Source organism: Sus scrofa, chromosome 8 (assembly GCF_054392235.1).
Source record: "Sus scrofa isolate SSC_HxYL_T2T_F1_AM1 chromosome 8, Sscrofa_HxYL_maternal_Yorkshire_Landrace_v2.0, whole genome shotgun sequence".
Taxonomy (NCBI): domain Eukaryota; kingdom Metazoa; phylum Chordata; class Mammalia; order Artiodactyla; family Suidae; genus Sus; species Sus scrofa.
The window spans coordinates 11,830,360-11,851,611 of NC_139390.1; the positions used below are offsets into that span (position 1 = coordinate 11,830,360).

The 21,252-nt window shown below is 46.0% G+C and overlaps 1 protein-coding gene across 27 annotated transcripts in view; it reads right to left on the bottom strand.

Moving 5' to 3' along the window:
• The window catches only part of LDB2 (LIM domain binding 2), a 397,713-nt gene that overhangs the window by 254,359 nt on the left and 122,102 nt on the right, over nt 1-21,252 (bottom strand). For all 27 annotated transcript variants that reach the window (XM_084971612.1, XM_084971616.1, XM_084971610.1 and 24 more), the window contains exon 2: nt 173-275. In XM_084971612.1, the coding sequence (XP_084827738.1) occupies nt 173-190 (18 nt within the window). In that variant the 5' untranslated portion in view covers nt 191-275. The remainder of the gene's footprint in view (nt 1-172; nt 276-21,252) is intronic.

Genomic DNA, 21,252 nt, shown 5'->3' on the forward strand with positions numbered 1-21,252 from the left:
CTGCGAAGGAGCCGAGTCAGGCTGCCACCCAGTGACAGGGGCTTGATCGGCGCCAGGAGTGCAGGAATCCCGGTCAGCCCAGCCGCACTCAGCTACTCTCACTGAAGACCCCTGCGGTCTTCTTACAGGCGCAGAAAGAGAGAACATTAGAGAAAATAAACTTCTTTCTTACTGTATCGCTTTGGTCCATCTTCCAAACAAAATGAAAGGGTTAATGTGGCGTCATCTTCAAAAAACTCAGTGGCAAACGCATCCCACCAGAGGTTGTCGCTATCCTGCAAAGAGACAGATCATTTATTTCACAGGCAAGAGCAGAAAATCTCTCCGAGAGGGAAAGAAAAAGGGACGAGGCAGAAAAACCCAGTTCCTGCGGGCTTGGGACTTAGCATACGTGCGTGGGTGCGTGGGTGTCCTCCAAGGGGCGTGAGACGGCGTGTGGTCACTCTTCAAATTAATTACCTCAAATGGGGACCCAATTCCAATGCAAGAACCGAGGGAATGCAAAACGAATGGAAATTAATTCCTGAGGACATATTTGGGGAGATTTAATCAATGTCTTCTAGAACACAATGTGACATTTTTTTAAGAACAGGGTTTGCAGTTAATATAAAATGCATTTGGCTTTCTCTCTCCTCCCTCCCTCCCTCTCGCTCTCTCTCTTTCTGTCGCTCTTTTAAGAGGATGATTTTACAAACAGAAATCTCCGTATGACAACCAGGTTGAGGGGATCTTTATTGAAAGATATTTTATGCAAAAACAAACAAGCATTGCATGCGGCTTGGAACCTCGCTCTATGCACATATCCCTAGAAAAGATACAGATAGTGCTACGTGGATTCACGTAGGAAGATGAGTGTGTGCTCAAGGGACTGTCACCGGCCTGTGGATTGTTCTCGAGGATGGGTTTAAGACTACAGACAATCACCAGCTTGTTATTAAAAGTTATTAAAAACAGGCCGGTTCAGCAGAAGGCAAACCATACCGGTGAACTCTGTGTGTTTGTCTTGGGTGGAATGCTTCCCTTCCACCCAATCCAGAAAACACTGTGACACTGGCCCAGTTGAGGCCCTTAGGATCCTTGCTCATCGTCGAGGGTGGGGGAAGGGCCTCCTCCAACAGCGAAGTAGGAGGGTTAGCAAGTGCCAAAGGGGATCCTACCGGGCCTCATTCTCTGCGTAGCGCTCCAGAGAACCCCCCGAATTTTTAAGTGCAGCCTTTTTCCAGAGATTTGTGTGTTCGTGCCAGATCTCAGGGCGAGACGTTTCCCAGCTGGCTGTCAGATGGAGGAAGGACATGGAATCCGTCTGCTGCTCCCCCCTCGACGGCCCCCTCCCTGGGGCCCTGACCAAGAGCTCACCAGCTTCTCTCCTTCCCATTAAGGCATTCTGCTTACGACAACAGCAAGTTGTTGTCGCTGGCAGGCCTCGGGAACAAGTGTTCAGTCCCGGTAAGAATAATTAAGGGGCGCCTGAAGATTGACGCCATTCCTCTTATCAGAAAAGGAGAAGCTTGGACAAAGGAATTTTTTTTTTTTTTTTTTGCTTTCTAAGGTGACACCAGTGGCATATGGAAGTTCCCAGGCTAGGGGTCAAATCCGAGCTACAGCTGCTGGCCTAACACCACAGCCACAGCAGCGTAGGATCCGAGCTGCATCTGCAAACTACACCATGGCTCACAGCAATGCCAGATCCTTAACGCACTGATCGAGACCAGGGATCGAACCCACGACCTCATGGTTCCTAGTGGGATTCGCTTCTGTTGTGCCACGACGGAACCCCAAATGAATTTTTCTGGTCTCTTCTTCTCTGGCCTCCTCCCAGTCACCGTACCAAAAGCCAACACTTTCCTCAGTAAAACACAGTAAATATAAAACCACCCGGGGCGTCGTGGCTCCACCTGCAAACAGTCCCCACCGTTTTCTCTTTTCAGAAGCAAATATTTATTGAGCACTTATTATGTGCAGGCACTTGAATATGGGGCAGGATATGGGTCCCCACCCTCAAAGCTCCAAGGCCACTGGCAGGAAACAGCGGAGTGAGCACCAAACAGGCAGCCTTGAGACCATGGCACAGGGCCCAGGTGCTGCGGAAACTGTCAAAGCTTCTAGAAAAATCCGTAAGCTTGGACGTGGAGAAGCATCTGGGGAAAGGGACCCTGTTTGGAAGCCTGGATACACAGGTTCCTTTTATTTTAAATTGCTCTACGGATGGAACAAGAATAATAGTTAACATTTATTGAGTGTTTACCACATGCCAAGCACTATTCTAAGTATTTTATACCCGTTTTCTCACTTGCTCTTCACTCCCACCTTCATTTTTAGTTTTTGGCTGGTTTTTTGTTTGTTTGTTTGTTTGTTTTTCCCTCTTCAGTACAATATAAGTTTCTTGCTGAAGTTCTTTTTGTGGCTCAGAGGGTTAAGAACCTGATTAGTATCTATGAGAACATGGGTTCAAGCCCTGGCCTTGCTCAGTGGGTTGAGGATCAGTCGTTGCCGTGAGCTGTGGTGCGGGTCGCAGACGTGGCTGGGATCTAGTGTGGCTGTGGCTGTGGTGTAGGCCAGCAGGTGCAGCTCCGATTGGACCCCTAGCCTAGGAACTTCCATATGCCGTGGGTGCAGCCCTAAAGAGACAAAAAACAAACAAAAACAAAACAAAATGAAAGGAATCAATATATGCTTCTTTCAAACAGGAGCTCTGTTTTGCCTGCTGCTCCATTTCCTAGGCCCCAGAACATCATGGAGCCTGCGGTATATTTTTTTAACGGCTGCATCCATGGCATATGGAAATTCCCAGGCCAGGGTTGAATCCAAGCCAGCGATGTGACCTACACCCCAGCTGTGGCAACACCAGATCCTTAACCCATTGTGCCAGGCCAGGGATCAAACTCATGCTTTCGAAGTAACCCAAGCCGCTGCAGTCAGATTCTTAACCGACTGCGCCACAGCAGGAACACTCTGAGCCCAAGGTATTATTCAGGCAAAGCTATTCGGCGAATGGATAGAATTGCTCATATTATCATCTTGGCTTTACAACTGCAGAAATAGATTAGGCAGGCGATGAAGGTAACTTGCCTGCATGTGCTCAGCCAGGTAAGGACGGGGCTGGGATTTAAACTTGGACCACTGGGCATCTGAGACCAGCCCCAGCCTCTGCCCAACTCCTTTCTCTGGCATCTTGGGGAAGGCAAGGGCTGGGATTCAGAAAGAAGCAGGGGACATGGAAAAGGGCCTATATTGTCTCGAATTAGTTTCTCCTTCCAGCTCTTTGCTCCGCTTACTGCCAGGTCACCAGGGCTTACGCCCAGGAGGTGGCCAGCATCGGGCTGTAGGCAGACGGTGTTATGTCACTGGCAGAATTTATTCTGTGGGCAGTCCTCAGACCAGGTGCATCCTGACACTGCCTCGTCCCTGCTACGTGAACTTGGACAGCTTCTTTTAGCCTCCTGAGCCTGTTTCCTTCCCCAAACATTAACATAATATAACAACAACAAACATAACTCTCTTGCACAGGAGGTGCAACAAGAGTTATATTAATAACTCTTCTTGCAAAGTAGACCTGAAGATTCAATAACCAGTGGGTATAACTTGTCCCGGAGAACGCCTGGAACACAATGCGGAGCAATACAGGCCCCTTTCCTGCCTTTATCTGCCATCTTTAATATCAGTTCTCAGGCATGGAACAGTCCATGTTCTAAAGAACTCTACATCAAAAATGTGTGTAAATCAAGCCTGTTTGCAAATCACGGCTCATCACCCCCTTCCCTTGCCCCAGTAGCTGTCTAAGACACAGTGAAAACTCCGACTGGAAATTCATCGACTCTCTTTGCCCTGTTAATTGTTCCAAGGTGCAGTGACTAGATCAGGTCCTCCAAGTTCCTATCATCCAACTCCTAGCTTCCAGCATGTCTGCTGGCAAATGGACCCGTCAATGGTAAAAAGGCCAGGGAGAAGCCAGGCTCTGCCAAAGTCACTGGGAGAAGAGAAAGGATCTGGAGTTCCCATCATGGTGCAGTGGAAATGAATCTGACTAGGAACCATGAGGTTGCGGGTTCAATCCCTGGCCTCGCTCAGTGGGTTAAGGATCCAGCGTTGCCATGAGCTGTGGTGTAGGTTGCAGATGTGGCTCGGATCCGGCGTGGCTGTGGCTGTGGCATAGGCCGGGGCTACAGCTCTGATTAGACCCCTAGCCTAGGAACCTCCATATGCCATAGGTGCGGCCCTGAAAAGACAAAAAAAAAGAAGGAAAGAAAGAAAAAAAGGATCCAAGATACAGGAGGTGCGAGGAGGGTCTGTGAGCAGCTACACGGGGTCCAGGGGCCAGACAAGCCAGCGGTGGCAGAGGTCGTGGGGCGGGGGGGCTCATTTGCTTCAAGCTAACGGTAATGGAACGTGAGATGAGTCAGTGTCTCAGCAGATGTCAGAACAGCTTTGTCAGAGAAGGTCACTCGGGTACATCTGTGCACACGAATCAATTAGCTGTGGTCACACATCTCGGAAGAACATTCCCCAAATAAAAACATCATATGTACTTTCACCGTGCCAGAGGCAGAATAGGTACAAAAAGAATATATATATGTATATGTTTTAGCTGATTGAATGAATGAATAAATGGAGCTCCTTTTTGTTCAATCAAAAACCCAACTCAAGAAGGTCACTCTACCCAGTTTTTGTGAGACCTAGTCGGTTGACCCTACTTTGTCTGTTGGCCAATATTTTTAAACTGGCATAAAATTTTTTGGATATATATATATATATATATATATACACACATATGTATGTATACACACACGCACATGAATATTTGGCCCTGCCTATGGCATGTGGAAATTCGGGGATTGAACCCATGCCATAGCAGTGACCTGAGCCACATCAGAGACAACACTGGATCCTGAACCCACTGTGCTACCAGGGAACTCCTGGCTATATTTTTAAGCTGTAATTATCAACCGTCCCCCTGACCCACCACACATATATAAAGCTTTTGAATTGGTGCTTAGTTATGATGATGGAAAAAAAAGGGAATTAAAAGGAGTAAGTTAAGAAAAAAATGACTAAAGGTCAAGTACAGGCCCATCTTGACCTTTTTTTCTGAAGGAGGCAAGTCATGGAAGGAACACACACTTGGGGAGCTCTAGCAACAGTAAGACACATAACTCAACACTTTCCAAGTTTTATCCATGCATTGAACCATCTCATGTTCGCAACTGCTCCCAAGGGGCAGAGCAGGCAGCCTTGGAGAGAAGCCTTAACTTCTATGCTACACTGACTTCAGCATATGAATTCTGCCTCTTATTCACTGGACGACCTAGGTCAAGTCCCCTGACTTCTCTACACTTGTTTGTTCATTTGCAGAAACAATCTCTTCAGTGGACTGAACTGTGAGTAACTAACTGCCTAGCACATAGTAGGTGCTCAATAAATGGCAGCTATTATGATCATTTATTATGGTCTCCTTTGACCCTAAGATATTTATAAACAGAGAAGCCGAGATTCAAAAAAGCAAAATGCCTCGGTAAAGATCAGGCAGCTAGAAAGTGGCCAAGCCGAAGGTCACGTACAAGATGGCCTAATTCTAGTCTATTTTTAAAAACAGGTTTAATTTCTGGAGAGCAGTTTTAGGTTCAGCAAAACTGAGAGGAAGTTGCAGGGTTCCCACCCTGCCTCAGCAGCACACATTCATAGCTTCCCCCATCATCTGTACCCCTCACCAGAGCAGCAGATTTGTTGCAATGGATGAACTGACCAGTCCATGTTTTTCTTTTGTTTTGTTTTCCACCCTAGATTGAAAGAGGAAATTCTGCCCCAACAAATCTCCTTCTCCAGTTCTCCCAGATTTCACCCTCTTTCCCCAACCTTCCTGTGGTTTTTTTCTGAAAACAAACCTCCCCTTTGAACACCACTTCCCTGCATTTGGCTGGCTGGTTAGTTCCTGAGATCAGCGAGGCAAGTTTATGGAAGAAATTTGCATAATAACTAGGCCAGGAATCCAGGCAGTGGCTGCAATGCAGCTACAAAGACCTGCGCGGAACCAAACAGGAAATCTCTGGTGGGAGGTCTGATCACGTGACTGGTGGCTGCTCAGGTCTCTGCCACACAGCTAACAACCTCATGGATCGTGGACAATGATTTAAAAAAAACAACAACAAAAACCTGTGCCTCTAATACTCAGCTTCTAGATGCTGGTCACGTAGATGATCTGAACCTTGCAGAAGAAGCTACATGTGCTCTACGTGGCCACATGAGTAAGTCAAAGAGACCAAGAAACGTAACAGAAAATGGTCCCGATTCTGCTGCAGTCCTAACAAGCATTTCCGCCTCCTGATTGCAAACTTGGCGCTTCCGTCAACGGAGAAGTAGAAGAACCAGGAAGTTCCCTTGGGAAGTGGCCACACACGGCTAGGGCCACCAAGCTGCCCAGTAGGAGGCTGTGTGCGTAAAGTTTCCAAGGCTGTTTTGCACAGCAAATATTCCAAAGAGGAGCTCACAAAGTTTGCATTCCCCTAAGGGCTGGAGGGCAGCCAGGATGCTTTGGACCAATCTCCGTACAGACAACACCCTCAAGTCAAATGAAGGTGGATGTGAACCAGGAATGGCCTTGAGACTGACCAGTCGGTCAAGCAATCAGCCTCTCAGGACTTGGAGGTAAATGTTATGATAAATGCACTATTCATTGCAGCACTATTTTCAATAGCCAAGACATGGAAACAACCTAAATGACCATCAGCAGAGGAGTGGATCCAGAAGATGTGGTACATATACACAATGGAATATTACTCAGCCATTAAAAGGAAAGAAGTACCAGCATTTTTAGCAACATGGAGGGACCTAGAAATTATCATGCTAAGTGAAGTCAGTCATACAATGAGACACCAACATCAAATGCTTTCACTGACTTATGGAATCTGAAAAAAGGACAGAATGAACTTCTTTGCAGAACAGATACTGACTCACAGACTTTGAAAAACTTATGGTTTCCAAAGGAGACAGTTTGGGGGGAGGTGGGTGGATGTGCTGGGGTTGTGGGATGGAAATCCTATAAAATTGGATTATGATGATCATTGCACAACTATAAATGTAATAATTTCATTGAGTAATTTAAAGAAATTAAAAAATTAAAAACAAACAAACAAAAAAAACAAAAAACAAAAAACAAACCAAGAGCCTCAGGTCTTGTTCTGGGTGTGTGGGGTGGCTGTGCATGTCAATTTCTACCAGACAGAAGAGATACAACATTTGGTGGATGTATCCCAAACAAGACGTTTAATCCAGGAAAAAGCCATTCGTACTACTCTGGGGACCAGCGTCATCAGGAGTTGGCCAGTGTCAAGACAAAGGACCCGCCCGCTGATACTTTCAAACCAAGGGTCCCCTGTTAACCGTTTCCAGCCTCCTCATCTTTGCATATGTTGTTCTTCTGGCCTGGCATGTCCAGCAAAGATCAAGTCTGAGTCCCTAGATTCCTTTCTTTCCCCATCTCCTGTGTTAGGACAGCTCAACAACTTTAGCCCTCTTTATTGAATCACTCCCTTGCAATATACATTTATCTAAACTTCTGACCGTGGTAATAGACCATGAGGTGCTTAAGAAGAGTGACTGGGCATTTAGCATCCCTCTGTCCTCCACAGATCGCCCACCTACAAATGACCCAACGTGGAGTCAAAGAGATGGAAAAGCTGTACCACACAGGAAGTCTTCCTCCAAGCGTGCAGGAATCTTCAGGCTAAACTCAGTGGCCAGGAGACCGGGACGGTGTACAAGCTAAAGCCTTCTCGCTGTCACATTCCTGTGGCCGCACTTTTCATCAGTGGATGCACCAGCCATGCATGTGACAAGTGCATATTGACCCAGACTTTTTCCCACTGACACTGCCATTCCATTGAACCCCCTTTGGGTACTTGTTCTTCTCAGGGAAAGGTGGGGTAAGTGAATACACTTCACCGACTGTAACTTAAATAAGTGGGGTTTTACTTTATTAATTTGTAAAAATAGAGAATAGAGGATAATACAGTGAGGACGCATGGGCCCATTATCCAAAATTAACAATTATTAAAATATCTTTTTTTCCTTTTTAAAGTGAATTTAAAATGATAAATAAAAGCAAACATTCTGAGCCCCTACACCCTGCTCTATTTTTCTCTCCCTTCTCCCGGGTTCCCATGAATGACTATCTCATGATAATCATGTGTCTCTTCCCAGCTCATCTTTCATATCTATATATAGACGTGACTCCACTCCTGTACAGTCCTGTTTTATGTTTTTAATATTTTATTTAAATAATATCATACATTATATTTCCTTCTTTAAGCCTGCTTTTTATTTTTCCATTCAACAGCGTGTTTTGGAGACCTATCCATTTTATATATCAGGGCCTCTTCTTTCCTTATATAAGCTACAGAATACACTGAATGAATATCATATATTTCATTTTAAGCATTTTTCTCCTAATGATCTCTAGACAGTTTCTAATTTTTTGCCATTACAACAATGCTGCGATCCGTATCTTTGCAGCATCCCTTTGAGCTAATGCCTAACAGTTTCTCAGGGGCATATATCAGGAGTGGCCACACCTAGGCATAGGGCGTGTACTTGTCTATATTTTGGCTCTTCCATTAAGAGATGCCTGTGCTTCCAGATTGAAGACTTGCAGTCTGGGTCTGAAGATGCATGGGTAGAGATGAAACAAAGAGCATTTCTAAATGATATAATTCCAAGTGGAATCCAGTGACAGGATCAACGTAATTACAAATCAGAGTCCAACTCTGCCAGGACATGGCTGAGCATCTGAAAGTCCAAAGATGATGCAATGATGGAATACTACTACTACTAAAAGTTTGCCAACCATTCTCCTAAAGGCTGAGTGTATCCCAGAGGCTTCATTAACCAAAAGGAGGATGATTTCTTGACACAGGAAGGAAAGCATAGGGGCTTCATGGTCCCCACAAATGGCCCGTGAGACAGATGATTGAGAACAGACACCCCAGCGTGTGCCCGCAGAGGCTGCAGCTCCGGGGTCATTTAACTCCGTACACTCTGCCTTATCCTTTCAATTCGTGTTCTTGTCTAGTATCTGAACAGCGCGTGTTTAGTGTTTAGTGAATATTAATAAGTAAGAAGTGGATCCTTTTCCCAAAGCTGTAAAGTAACAATAGCAGCGAGGGGCCTCCAGGTAAATAAAGATGAAATTAACACAGCCTGAACCCAGGCAGGCAGGGGGAGCAGCGCCGACAATTCTCCTATACTTTAATTAGGCAAAAATACCATGAAAGCTTCTCCACTCTAAATTATCCCCTCTCTGCATTTCTGTGATGAAAAAAATCCTTCGTCCTTTTGTCCCATCTCACAGGTGAGCCCAAGTAGCCCCGGCAGCCAAATCAGACGTCGGGATGAGAGACGCACTCGGGTCAAATAGCAGAAGAGTGTCTTAATCATCTTTAAAAATCCACAAAAGCATTTTGCCTCTGTCCTGGATTCTCTTCCGTCCCCACCTCTGTCCCCCTCCACCACACACAGGATCCTGGTGCCAGGGCTGCCCCCTGGCATCTTTAACTTAAGCACTGACAGGTTATGTGGGATTTTTGCCAGAGTAATTATTTTTCAATTCAACAATAATGAGAAATTACCATGGCAACCACTGGTCACGTGGCACCCATATACCCCCCCCTCCAAAGAATGAACCATACATAAAGCATCCGTTCCTTGAAAACTGTGTTGGTTTTTTGGTCTTTAAATGAAAATAAACTTAAACAGGTCAAAGTGGAGACAGTGTGTGAAGGGGTCTGAAAACAGGAAGATGAGAAAGGCCCCAACATTCTTCAGTTACCTTGCGGTTCTAGAAAATAATTTCTCAGCATGCAACCTCACCGGCTTGTGCACGCGCCCACAGAGATTGCGCACTGGTCATTAGCATCTTCCATCCCGGTCACTCCCATCTGACACGTGTCAGCTAACCTCGCTCAGAAAACTCTCGAGAAAGAACAGAAGCGGCTCCACGACCAAGGCGGGTGCACACTTGGCCACACTGGCTCTCCCTACATGTCTTTGCCTCTCACGTTCATACAATGAGACAGGACCACGTTAATCCCAAAACTCATAACTCTGCGTTTCATAGAGACCCCCCCACCCACCCCCGCGCGCTGAAGGAGGTACAGGTCCTTTATTTGCTCTAACTTCAAAAGCCTTTTTGCTTCCTTCATTTCTCCAAACCTAGGAGTTTTGCATCAAACCCCATTTATTGCATATTAGCCACACGTAATAATAACGGTCCACACTTACACAGCATTCACTGCCTGCCGGCCACCGTTCTGAACTCAATGCGTAATATAAGTTCCCTGACACTTCATCATGACGCTAGGGGATAAGTGCTATTATTCATGCCATTTTATAGATGAGCAAACTGAGGCACAAGGAAGTTAGCCCTCTGCTGAAGATGACAAAGTGAACAAGTAGCCGAGTGAGTTCGAACACGGGGGCGCTGGCTCTTGTGTTTAGTCTCCTCTAACCACTCTACCATGAGGTTCTTTGGTCCAGAAGAATGTTCTTCAAGCATTCCACTGTCTTCTTAGTTGGTTCAACATCCAGCTAATGCTCAGCGCATGGAACGTTTTGGGCTGAACAGACAGCCCAAAACAAGGCTTTCTACCACATGGATGGGATTCTGTATCGAGACACAGAAATAAAAGTAATAAGGCAGAATCGTTGCTCTCACTAGCTGGTAATTGCAGGAGCATGTAATGGACGCCAAGAGAGAATTTTAAATCCCCCCCTTTTTATTTAAAATTATAGAATTTTTTAAAAATCTCATGTCCCAGGGTTTGTAGTTTTGTTTTGTTTTGTTTCCCTCTTATTTTCAACTCTGACTTTGTTTATTCTCAACTAAATTTCCTTTTATTTAATAGGAAATGTAAGTTTTCCTTCTCACAGCAATTCTAAAACGGCAGGTTACTGAGAAAATAAATGATGCGTCTTGATGGAACATCTCAGGGTTTTGCTCACAGTTCAAGGCTTCCCTTCTAGCAAGTTCTTACTACAGTTCCCTCTCTTGTGCTGCTGCCTTGGGAGAGGCACGTAGTAAAACAGAGACAGGACTTGGCACCCAGCAGATGTGCCTTTGCAGCAAAAGCTACCTCGGTGTCTTCCATCCCCCACCCCACCCCACCCACCTCCGAACACCTGGAAAATTCCTGTATTTCACTCTCCACCCTTGACCTACTAAAGCATTAATTAATTGTGAGGATTCCAAAGAGAAATGCTATTGAAAAGCACCTGAAAATAATGACTAAAATGTATACAAATGAAGTTGCCAAAAATTGGGCTTTTCATCACTGGACTTTTTGCAACTCTCATGAAATAATCATTTTTTTCTTAAGTTTAGATTCCTATCAGCTTTATAAGTGCCTGTGCTTTTGCTAACACCTGGCAGGCATGCAACAAATGAGTCCTCGATTACCTGATTAAATTAATTCCTTTAACACATAAATAAGTGTTCAACTAAAATGAGCATATTCTCAAAACCCTGAAGAAAAACAAACAATCATATTTTCATGATGACCAGACATGTCTACTCTCCATTCTGTTCACATGCCTGTTAGGGGAGGGTGTCAAATATTTCATGAGCGAATCAAGAAAGTGCTTAAGGAGTTCCGGTCGTGGCGCAGAGGAAACGAATCTGACTAGGAACCATGAGGTTGCGGGTTTGATCCCTGGCCTTGCTCAGTGGTTTAAGGATCCAGTGTTGCCGTGAGCTGTGGTGTAGGTCACAGACTCGGCTCAGATCTGGCATTTCTGTGGCTGTGATGTGGGCAGCAGCTGCAGCTCTGATTCGACCCCTAGCCTGAGAACTTTCATATGCCGTGGGTGTGGCCCTCATAAAAAGCAAATAAAGGAAAAAGAAAGTGCTTAAGAGTTTCACAGTGAATTCCTTTCTAGCCCTCACATACCCCAATCAAGCTGGTATTTTCATTATTCCGACCTAAACGAGGAAAGGGAGACCTTGGGAGGTCAAGATATGTATCCAAGGTCAAGAAAGCAGGAACACTGAGATTTGATTCCCGAACACCATGAGTCCTGAATGTTTCTATGGACAAAGCTTCACTCCCTGTTCTACTCCATATTTTTCTGGTCTGAAGGAGGAACAGTATTTTCTTCCTAATGCAGTTTCTTGTTTGATAACTCCAACCTGGAAGCGTGCACTCTGCTGCATCAAAAATAATATAGCAGGGACCCTACTCGAACCCACTCTGAAAATGACGTAGGGACGAATTACTCTGGAAGCACAGGCCTGGCTGGTGACACCGCCAGTGACAGTTCTGGGCAGTGAGCACCATACCTCATGTTACATCACATACTCTAGGTGGGAGAGGTCCTGCGAGGCAGGATCACGGGATGAGGCTGCAACTCATACATCTTGAGAAAAGCTCACTCATCCAATCAGGCAGAGATTTTTCTGTTCCAACATAAACACAGCCGACGAGGAAACGTTTTGAGAGAAGCTTGCAAGATGCAAAAGCTTGTTTTTGCAACCTGCCCAATCGCATCGGAATCAAATGACAGGAATAATTCTTAGAGTCACCACTCAAAACCGGAGGACTGTGCCAGGAACTGAAGCGAGAAAAGAAAACCCGTGTTTTTCCCTCTTCTTACTCGGGAAAAGGCAAAAGGTGCCTGTTCACAGAGATAAACATAAGAACCCCGCATAGTCTCAAAACGCAGGAGGAAAAGCACAGGTGTCTCTTGACGGTGATGAAGGCCTTCGAGCTTTGCCCAGTTTACTCGGGACTTAGATTTCCTCTAAGTCCCTAGCAGCGACACCCAAGTGTGTGTCACAGCTGCCCGCTTCTCCCTGGGACTCCGGACTCCTGGCTTCTGCTGCCACACTTGTTACCCAAAGAGGCAGCTCAGGCTAAACATGGCCAAAGCTAAACCCATCCCTATTTTCATGCAGCCCCAGCCTATTCCCCTGACTCATTTCCATCTCAATAATTTAATTCCAGGCTCTCAGTCTCTTCGCACAACCTTTTAAGACATAGTCCTGATTCCTCTTTTTCCCTTACCACACGCCTCCAATCCATCAGCAATCCCCATGCATCTACTTCCCGCCTATAATGGAACCACCCACGTCCCTCCCCCTCCCCCACCACCCTGGTCTGGGCCTCTGGCACCTCCAGCCTGCCCTGAAGTGATTGCTTCCTAATCCTTCTCTGCGCAGGCACCAGGTTCCCCTGTACCCCTGCACCGCAGAGAAGCCCACGTGACCTGGAACCACGCCCACCAGATTGCGTCACTCCCAGTGGAAACCCTCCCTTGGCCCAACCTTGCTGCTTTGGGCCGCGGAGCACGCTGCCCTGCGGGGTTGGTGCTTGGTCTGTCTCCTTGGCCTCTGTTCACTCCCTACAACTCGTGGCTCCGGGGTCTTAACAAAGAGACCTTCCTTCTGTCCCAGGGCCACACTCGGCACAGCCACTGTTCCCCCCTAAGTGTCTGCCTTTCTTCTATGTGGCCTGGCTTTCTCTTCCTAGTCCTTCAGACCGCAAGTTCTGTGTCACTTGATACCACCCAATCTATAGGAACAGACTCTTTAAGCCAAATCAGCCAATGTGTTTCCTCCGGGAAACACGTATCACTTGATTTGGTCTATCTGTGTTTGTCTTCCATCCACTGGAAAACGTAAGCTCACTGGGAGCACAGGATTAGGCTATCTGCTTTGCCGCGGACCCTGGTACCCAGGAGGTGCTTAATAAATGACAGCTTGAATGAATGACTATATAAAAAACGCGTTCAACAAGAAAAAAGAAAAAAGAAATCTATGAAAGAGATCATAGCAATCTCTCTCTAAACTTCCACAGAGCAACCACTCCTAGACCCAGACTTGTCACAGCCCAGCTGGCCATGGGCGGGTAGTAAGGTACCAGGAATTTACCAGAATCTGGATTCCCTTTAATTTTTTAAATAAATATATGCCCTGAATTAAAAGCATTAAAAATATTCATGCCCTTTGACTCAATAATTCTGTTTCTGGGAATCCATCCAAAGGACATAATCCAAAAATATGTAAATGCTTTCTATGCAAAAATATTCACCATAGGAACATTCATAATAGGGGAAAAAAAAACAACAAAAAAACTAGGAACAATGTGCTGTCCTACAAGGGAGGAATGATTGCAGAAACCACGATATGTCCACTGGAAAGAAAATAGGAATCTTTAAACGTCCTGTTTACCCGTGGTTTATAATACAAGGGCTTAGGCTACAATGTGAAATGAAGAAAGAAAGATGGGTCACAGAGCAGTATGGCAGAAGGGGAGGCTGACAGACAGTCCGAAGCATGCGTGGGACCTGAGTCTATGACAGAGATGCTCTTGCTGGGGAGCAGGGAAGAGAATGGGCTATGGGTTAAGCAGTGCGGGGATGATCGGCTTTTCCCATGGAAAAAAATAAATTTGATTCTACCTCGCACTACCAAATATCAATTCCAGATGGATCAAACCTATAAGTAAAGAAAAACAAAATTTTCAAATGATTAGAAGAAACGATAGACTATTTTGAATGACCTCAGAACAGGGGAAAATGTGTGAATAAACACAAGGCCAAATCATGAGAAACAAGCCATCCATTTGACTCCATCAAAATATAAACATTTCAGGTGACAAAAGACATTATAAACATGCTACAATATAAGCGACAAGCCAGAAGAGGACCAGTAACCAGAATATATAACAAAGTGTTACAAATCAAAAATCAATAAAAGATAAAAGAGCAAAAAAAAAAAAAAATCAAAGTACCATTCTCAGAAAATGGTCAATAAAACAACGAAAAGATGTTCTCTTTCACGTGCAGTCAAGAAAAGGTAAATTAAATCTAAGCCCTTGAACATGCATGTGACTCTTAAGAAATCAAAAAATTGAGCAACATCACGTGTTGCTGGAGAGCCCAAGAAACAGGGACGCACCCACAGCGGTCACATCTCATCACAGTCTGAAGGGCCCAGGGCACGACGTGGGCCACACACACACCCACTCTTGTCACCTACCACGTTCCTGGACATCATCACAGCGTGACAGACTTTGCCTTTATCCCCTGCATCCCTTCACCTGTGCTCTGCTTCTCATCCCACATCCCCCCACTCCTTCCCAACCCTCCTGTGCTCACTCAAGACCTCCCCCCATGTCTTGCCACCATCCCAAAGCCTCCCAGGACTTCCAAACTACAGAAAAGTCTCCGTCTCCTCGACTGAGAAATAGCAGTGTTGTAATTGTTCCATTAGGATGAGCCTCACGCTGACTCCTCCTGTAGTACTGTATTTTAATTTAATTTTATTTTGCAGTATGTCTAGTGAGTACATTCCATATGTCTGTGAGTCTGGACTCCACAGGTAGAGATATTACATACTTTGGGTTGGTCTTTGCATCGCACTGCTTACCTGACACACATTTATCATGTGTTTAATTGTGAACCAAATACTGTGCATTATCTGTCTCGGGCTTTTGAGCGTTATCAGGTAGCTACTATCATTATGCTCATTTCATGAGTGAAAAAAAAAAAAGAAAACCAAAGCTCAGAATGGTTATTTAATTTTCCCTATCATATTGCTGGTACATGTTCAAAACCATGTTCTGCCTCCAGAACTCAGCCTTTTTAACTCACATGGGAGAGAAAATATTAGTAGTAAGAGGTCACCTATGAGACTTGTATATCAATGATCACTGCTTCCTTATTCACAATCGGCCAGACATGGAAACCGTCCAAATGTCCATCAGCTGATGATTGGATAAATGAAGTGGTATCTCCGTATAATGGAAATTTATTAGCAATGAAAAGACTGAAATATTGAGACATGCTCTAACAGGGACCTCAACAACATGACTGCTAAGAAGAAGAAGACAAAGTCAGACACAAAATGTCACATACGCTCTGATTCCTTCTGTAGGAAATATCCAGAACCCAGACTCCACCACTGACGGTGTGCGTGATCTCAGGCAACTTACATAAGCTCTCTGTGCCTCTGTTGCATCAAGGGTAAAATAGATGGAATAATTCCTCGCCTTGCATTGTGAAGATTACACGAGGTAATACCTGGACCGGTGACCGGAACAGAGTACACACCTGACGTTATTACCAAACTATTACTAAGTGGTGGAGAAAGTCCCAAGGCCAGGGTTGCCGTGGATGCTAAATCATATACATCAGCGTTGCAGCTTATAGAACAGCCCAGGCCCTCTACAACCTGACCGGCTGGGGCTAGATGCCAATGCCGGCACTTCTTTACTCTGTAACTCTGGGTGAGTTGTTCGATCTCAGTTGCCTTTGCAGTGAAAACGGGCACCGCAATGGTTCCTGCCGGTAGGAGGATTAAATGCGCGGATACAGTAAAGGGCTTATTAGCACAATGCCTGGCACGCGAGAACCGCTCTTTGCTATTCACCTGTCCTTATTGTTCTGGCCACCAGTGTTAGGGGGCATTAAAGACACCCAAGGCAGAGATCTCTATCCTCAGAAAAGATGGAATCCAATGAGCTTGTTCTCCCAGCATTGTTACGGACCGTGGATTCCAGCAAAGATGCCTTCTTCTGCCTGTCTCCTCTCAAGAGTGCGAACTCAGGGGAGGGATAAACGTCTTGTTTGTCATGGTTTCTCTTGTGCCTTGCACAGTGCGTGCCTGGGAAAGAGCAAGGACATGCTATCCATCAAAGTGGGTTTGCAACACAGACTGAAGGAAGCGAAGCCCCTGTTTCGCACGCCAGCCTCAAATCCACAGTTGCATGTGGTTCGAGCTAATTTGCATCTCAGCATCTCAGAAAGCTCTGCATTTAGCTATTCAATTTGCTTCCTTGTCAAGTGATATCACAACTCGTGAGGCGAAAGAGAGCTTGAGAGGATTGTGGCTTGCCTGCCAGCACCCATATTTGGTCCTGGGGGATTTTTCACTTTCCCCCTTCCATCTCCATGGAAAGCAGAAACGGGGTCCTAATTCCGATCCTGGTACTTCTTTGCTGATTGACCTTAACCAAGTACACGGCAAAGAATTTTAAGTGTCCCAAATGTCCTTATCTGTCTAATATCTTTCCAAGGGCATCCTGCCCGGACACTCATTTCTACAGGGGTGTACTCTTCACCAAAGAAGCCTGCATGCCTTCCCTACTCTTGCTGTCAGAGGACACGTTCGGGGAGGAGCTTGGTCAGGGTTAAAGTAAAGGCAGCACTGCCACCAAAGAATGTAAAAAGGAAGATGTCTAGGGTTCGAGTAGTCTTCATAGGGATGGCAAATGGCTTTTAACCCAAGTGGCCTCTCTGATGAATTGCTCGTGACCTAGGACTTGAAGCCCTTCCCACATGCAACAGATAGTTATTGAGCACTTACTATGGACTCGACAATATCCTAGGCATTAATGAGAAATCAGTGAGAAAAAAGGACATAAATCTCTGTCTTTGTAGAGCATATTACAGTCAAGGATAGCAATAAAGGAGATACATGAGTGACACTTAGCATTTATCAGAGAGTGACAGGTGCACAGGAGAAAAACAGTAAAGCAGGAAATGGGGATGGAACGTGTGGGGGAGTGGGAAGGAGAAGTGAGATTTTAGGTGGGGGGACCACGGACCGCCCTGCGTGTCCTGTCACTTTAGAACTGGGCCTCTCAGCCTCAGCATCACCGACCTCGCGGCCCTGGAGAGTTCTTTGTTGAGAGTGGGCCGGGGGCTAGCCTGTGCATTGTAGGATGTTAGGCAACTTCTCTCTTCTCAACCCAAGAGATACCAGGAGCATCTTCCTCAGTTGTGGCAACCAAAAATGTCTCCAGACATTGCCAGATGTCCTGCAGGTTCAATACCGTTGCTTTAGAGTGAGAACCTGAAGAAAGCGAGAATGAGCCACAGAAAGATCTAGAAGGATCAGGTGCAGGCACTAGAGGCAGAAGGGTGCACAAGGCTGGGCTTCTCACTGAATGTGGTCATAGGCAACTGACGTCAGATGAACATCTTCTCAAGTGTATTTGTTAAGAGAGGGCTTGGTCAGTAGAGGTAAGGAAACAGAAGTGCCCCAGCCTAGAGGTCAAAAGATGCTGCTGCATCCAAGGAATGAAAAGGAGAGCATCTGAACCAAGTACTGGGACCGAGGAATGAGGCCAGAGAAGAGGCTGGTGAAGGCCCTACAAGGAAAGGAGATCTCCTAGGAAGGTTTTAAGCAGCAAATCTCAGGATCCATTTAGGTTCCAAGGACTTTCTGTGAACAGACCAAGGGACGGCCATTCCTGCAGAGCTGAGTGGTGAATGCCTTTTCGACCCTGGGCCTCGGTTTTCTCATCTGTAACGTCAGGGAGGAGGACAACAATAGCACCTGCTTCGTGGGTTTACGTTGTGAGATGTTATCCAAGGATTTAGTCTGTGCAAAGCATCGAGCTGCTCCTGGAACAGAGGGCGCTCTTGGTCATGACCTTAGTCTTGATGCAGAGCACCCTCCGTAATCAAATGTCAACTCTTCTTTGCTTCCTTTTTCTTGGATACCCACGCCCAATGAAATGTACAGCAGGTTTCGCTTTCCTATCCACCGCCCCGCCCGCACCACCCTCCCCAGGTCAGCTCCTGCCTCTGCTCGGCCCAGGGGCCTGGGTTTCTGCATCTTTTGCCGTGGGCTGCTTGCCAGCTTCTCTGCACAGCAGGACTTTGTATTCTCTATCAGTAGTCCTTACCGGGGGCAAATACTTCCACTTGAAAAATCCACGTCAAAAAGGCTTCCTTCTTCCTTAAATATGTTAAGACCTCATAAATGTATAACTCTTGGTCCTGCCTTGAGAATGGGTTTTAAAACAATGACTCGACTTTCACACTGGAGGGTCGTCAAAACACCCCCACCCACCCATCCAATGACAGTATACTACTTTCTTAGAAGTCCTATGATGCCTGCACGATTTCCCTACCTGTAAAGCCTTTTCCCCCCAATTCATGGTCCAGAGAATTTCTGCCGGTCAACCCCTGCAAGAGCTTCCCATTCCAGCCTTCTTTGCCCTCCCCCCAATCCCCGCCCCCACTATCTTTAGCAGCAGGAATTCCATCCCGCTTCACCAGGAACACCAGCAAAGCCCAAGTCCTGGCACTGAGCAGTGTCCCCTCTCCACCCCTGACGGTCAGTGTCCTCTGGCGGGGGATGCCACATAGCGTGTCTTACGTAATCCTTAGACCGAGAGAGATTCACAGCACAGGTGCTTTGCATATGAGCAAGCCAAGGTCAGGAGGTGAACCATTTGCTCAAAGTTTCCCAGTAAGCGAATATCAAAGTCATAAGCTATATATAAATCTTCTTGCTTTCAATGGCCAGACGTCTCTCTTGAATAAAATTGCCCTTTGCCAAAACTTCAAACGTTTAGATGCAAAGTATGCAACATAAATATACACACGAAAACATGGCCGGTGAGTTCCTGGACTTGCTGTCATGGACAGTAACATGGTCACAGTAACAAAATAAACAACCAGCAGTCACGAACATCTTCTCGGGGCCAGGCGGTATACTGAGCCCTTTACAAAACCATCTCATTGACTTTTTGCAACATCGCTATGAGGCAGATATTACAGTTTCCAATTGTCAGATGAAGAAAGTAAGATGTTTGACCAAGCAAATGATAAAGGCAAAATTCCAATCTAGGCAGATGTGATTGTTAATTTTATGTGTCGATGTGGCTGGGCTACCAGGTGCCCAGATAACTGGATGTTTCTGGAAAGGCGTTTCTGGATGGGACTGAGAAAAGCAGATGGCCCTCCCTCTGCGTGGGCCCCTTCCACCAACTGAAGACCTGCAGAGAACAAAAAGGCCAAGAGGGAATTCTACCTGCCCGAGCTGGACCCTCAGTGTTCTCTTGCCCTCAGATTGGAACTTAAATTGTCGGCTCTCCCGCTTCCCTTTGGACTCAGACTGGAGCTACCTAATCAGCAGACCTGGGTCTCCAGCTTGCCCACGCACCATGCAGATCTGGAAGCTTGTCCGCCTCCGTAACTGCATGAGCCAATTCCTTGGACGAAATCTCTTCCTAGATCTCACAGCACGGGTTGGTTCTCTTTCTCCAGAGAACCCTGACCAATATGGTGCTAGACACCCAAGCCCTAGTATGTTTCCCTTCTCTGTCTTAAGTAAACACAGAATTCCTTTTACTCCAGGTGGAGAAGACGCCTTCCTTATCAAGCACTTGCAGCAAGGGACTCATGAAACATTTTGCTAGATGTAATTTGCTTTGTCGCAACATCTCAGAAGCAGCTCCCTGCCCCCCCACTCCCGCCTGCCCACTTATATTTTAGAAAATCTTAGTGTAGACGGGATCTGAGAGCTGGCTTTGGATTTCCAGGAGCTTGGCTGACTCTGGCGCTGTGACACACTCTGACATGGATGAACTTGACACGTCACACTCTCTTGCGAAGGAGGTAAAATGTGGGTTGCTCATAGCTGTGTCCTCCAGCGTGCTGTGACGCGTATATGAGATCAGCTATTGATGATTTTTAATTTCACTCTTTCCAAAAACACCACACACAAAAAAAAAAGGTAGCAAGCAAGGGGGGACTGCCGGCTTCAGAAGCGAGGCACCATGAAAAATAGATACTAATTCCATTTAATCTGATTCTTGTCCAGTCATCTTAACTGAAGGCTAAAAATGATACTGCAGTAATAAAGGGAATTATAACACACGATTGTCAAAGCTTGGAGAGCAATTCCAGCACAGAGGCAAGTGATTATGCATTGCAACAAATTAAAAACTCAGAGAAAAGGAGGGAGGGGGAGAGGGAGGAAACCAAAGCGCACTTAAATCCCTCAAGAAACACTATTTAATAAAGCAAACTCTATTTTCCATAGAATTCCAATCAAGGAGCATTCCGGCCACATGGAAGCAATTAAAGACATCTATGATTTAATGAAAATGCAAAAACCAAGGGCAAACAAAACAACTTCGTACCAAGAGGCCACTTCTCAAATCTCTGCCACCAAACGGCAAGACACAGGATGGCTGCAAAGTGGGTATCAGTGACACACAGCTCCAATCAGCCGGAGGCGGGCTCCCCCAAAGTCCAGTCTGCCTTGCCTTAGCTAGGACACAAAGAAAACAGAGCTTTAAGCCAAACAAAGGCCAGGCATAACCACACCGAGCCTCCACGGTGGCCATTTAGACCCGTGATCGCAGGAGGAGAAAAGGGGAGGTCTGTCTTCTCCGGTCTTTGGCGTTGGGGAAAACCTAGTCCCGTTCCTTAGCAGGATTTGATGGCCCTTGGGGCTCCCCTTTGCCA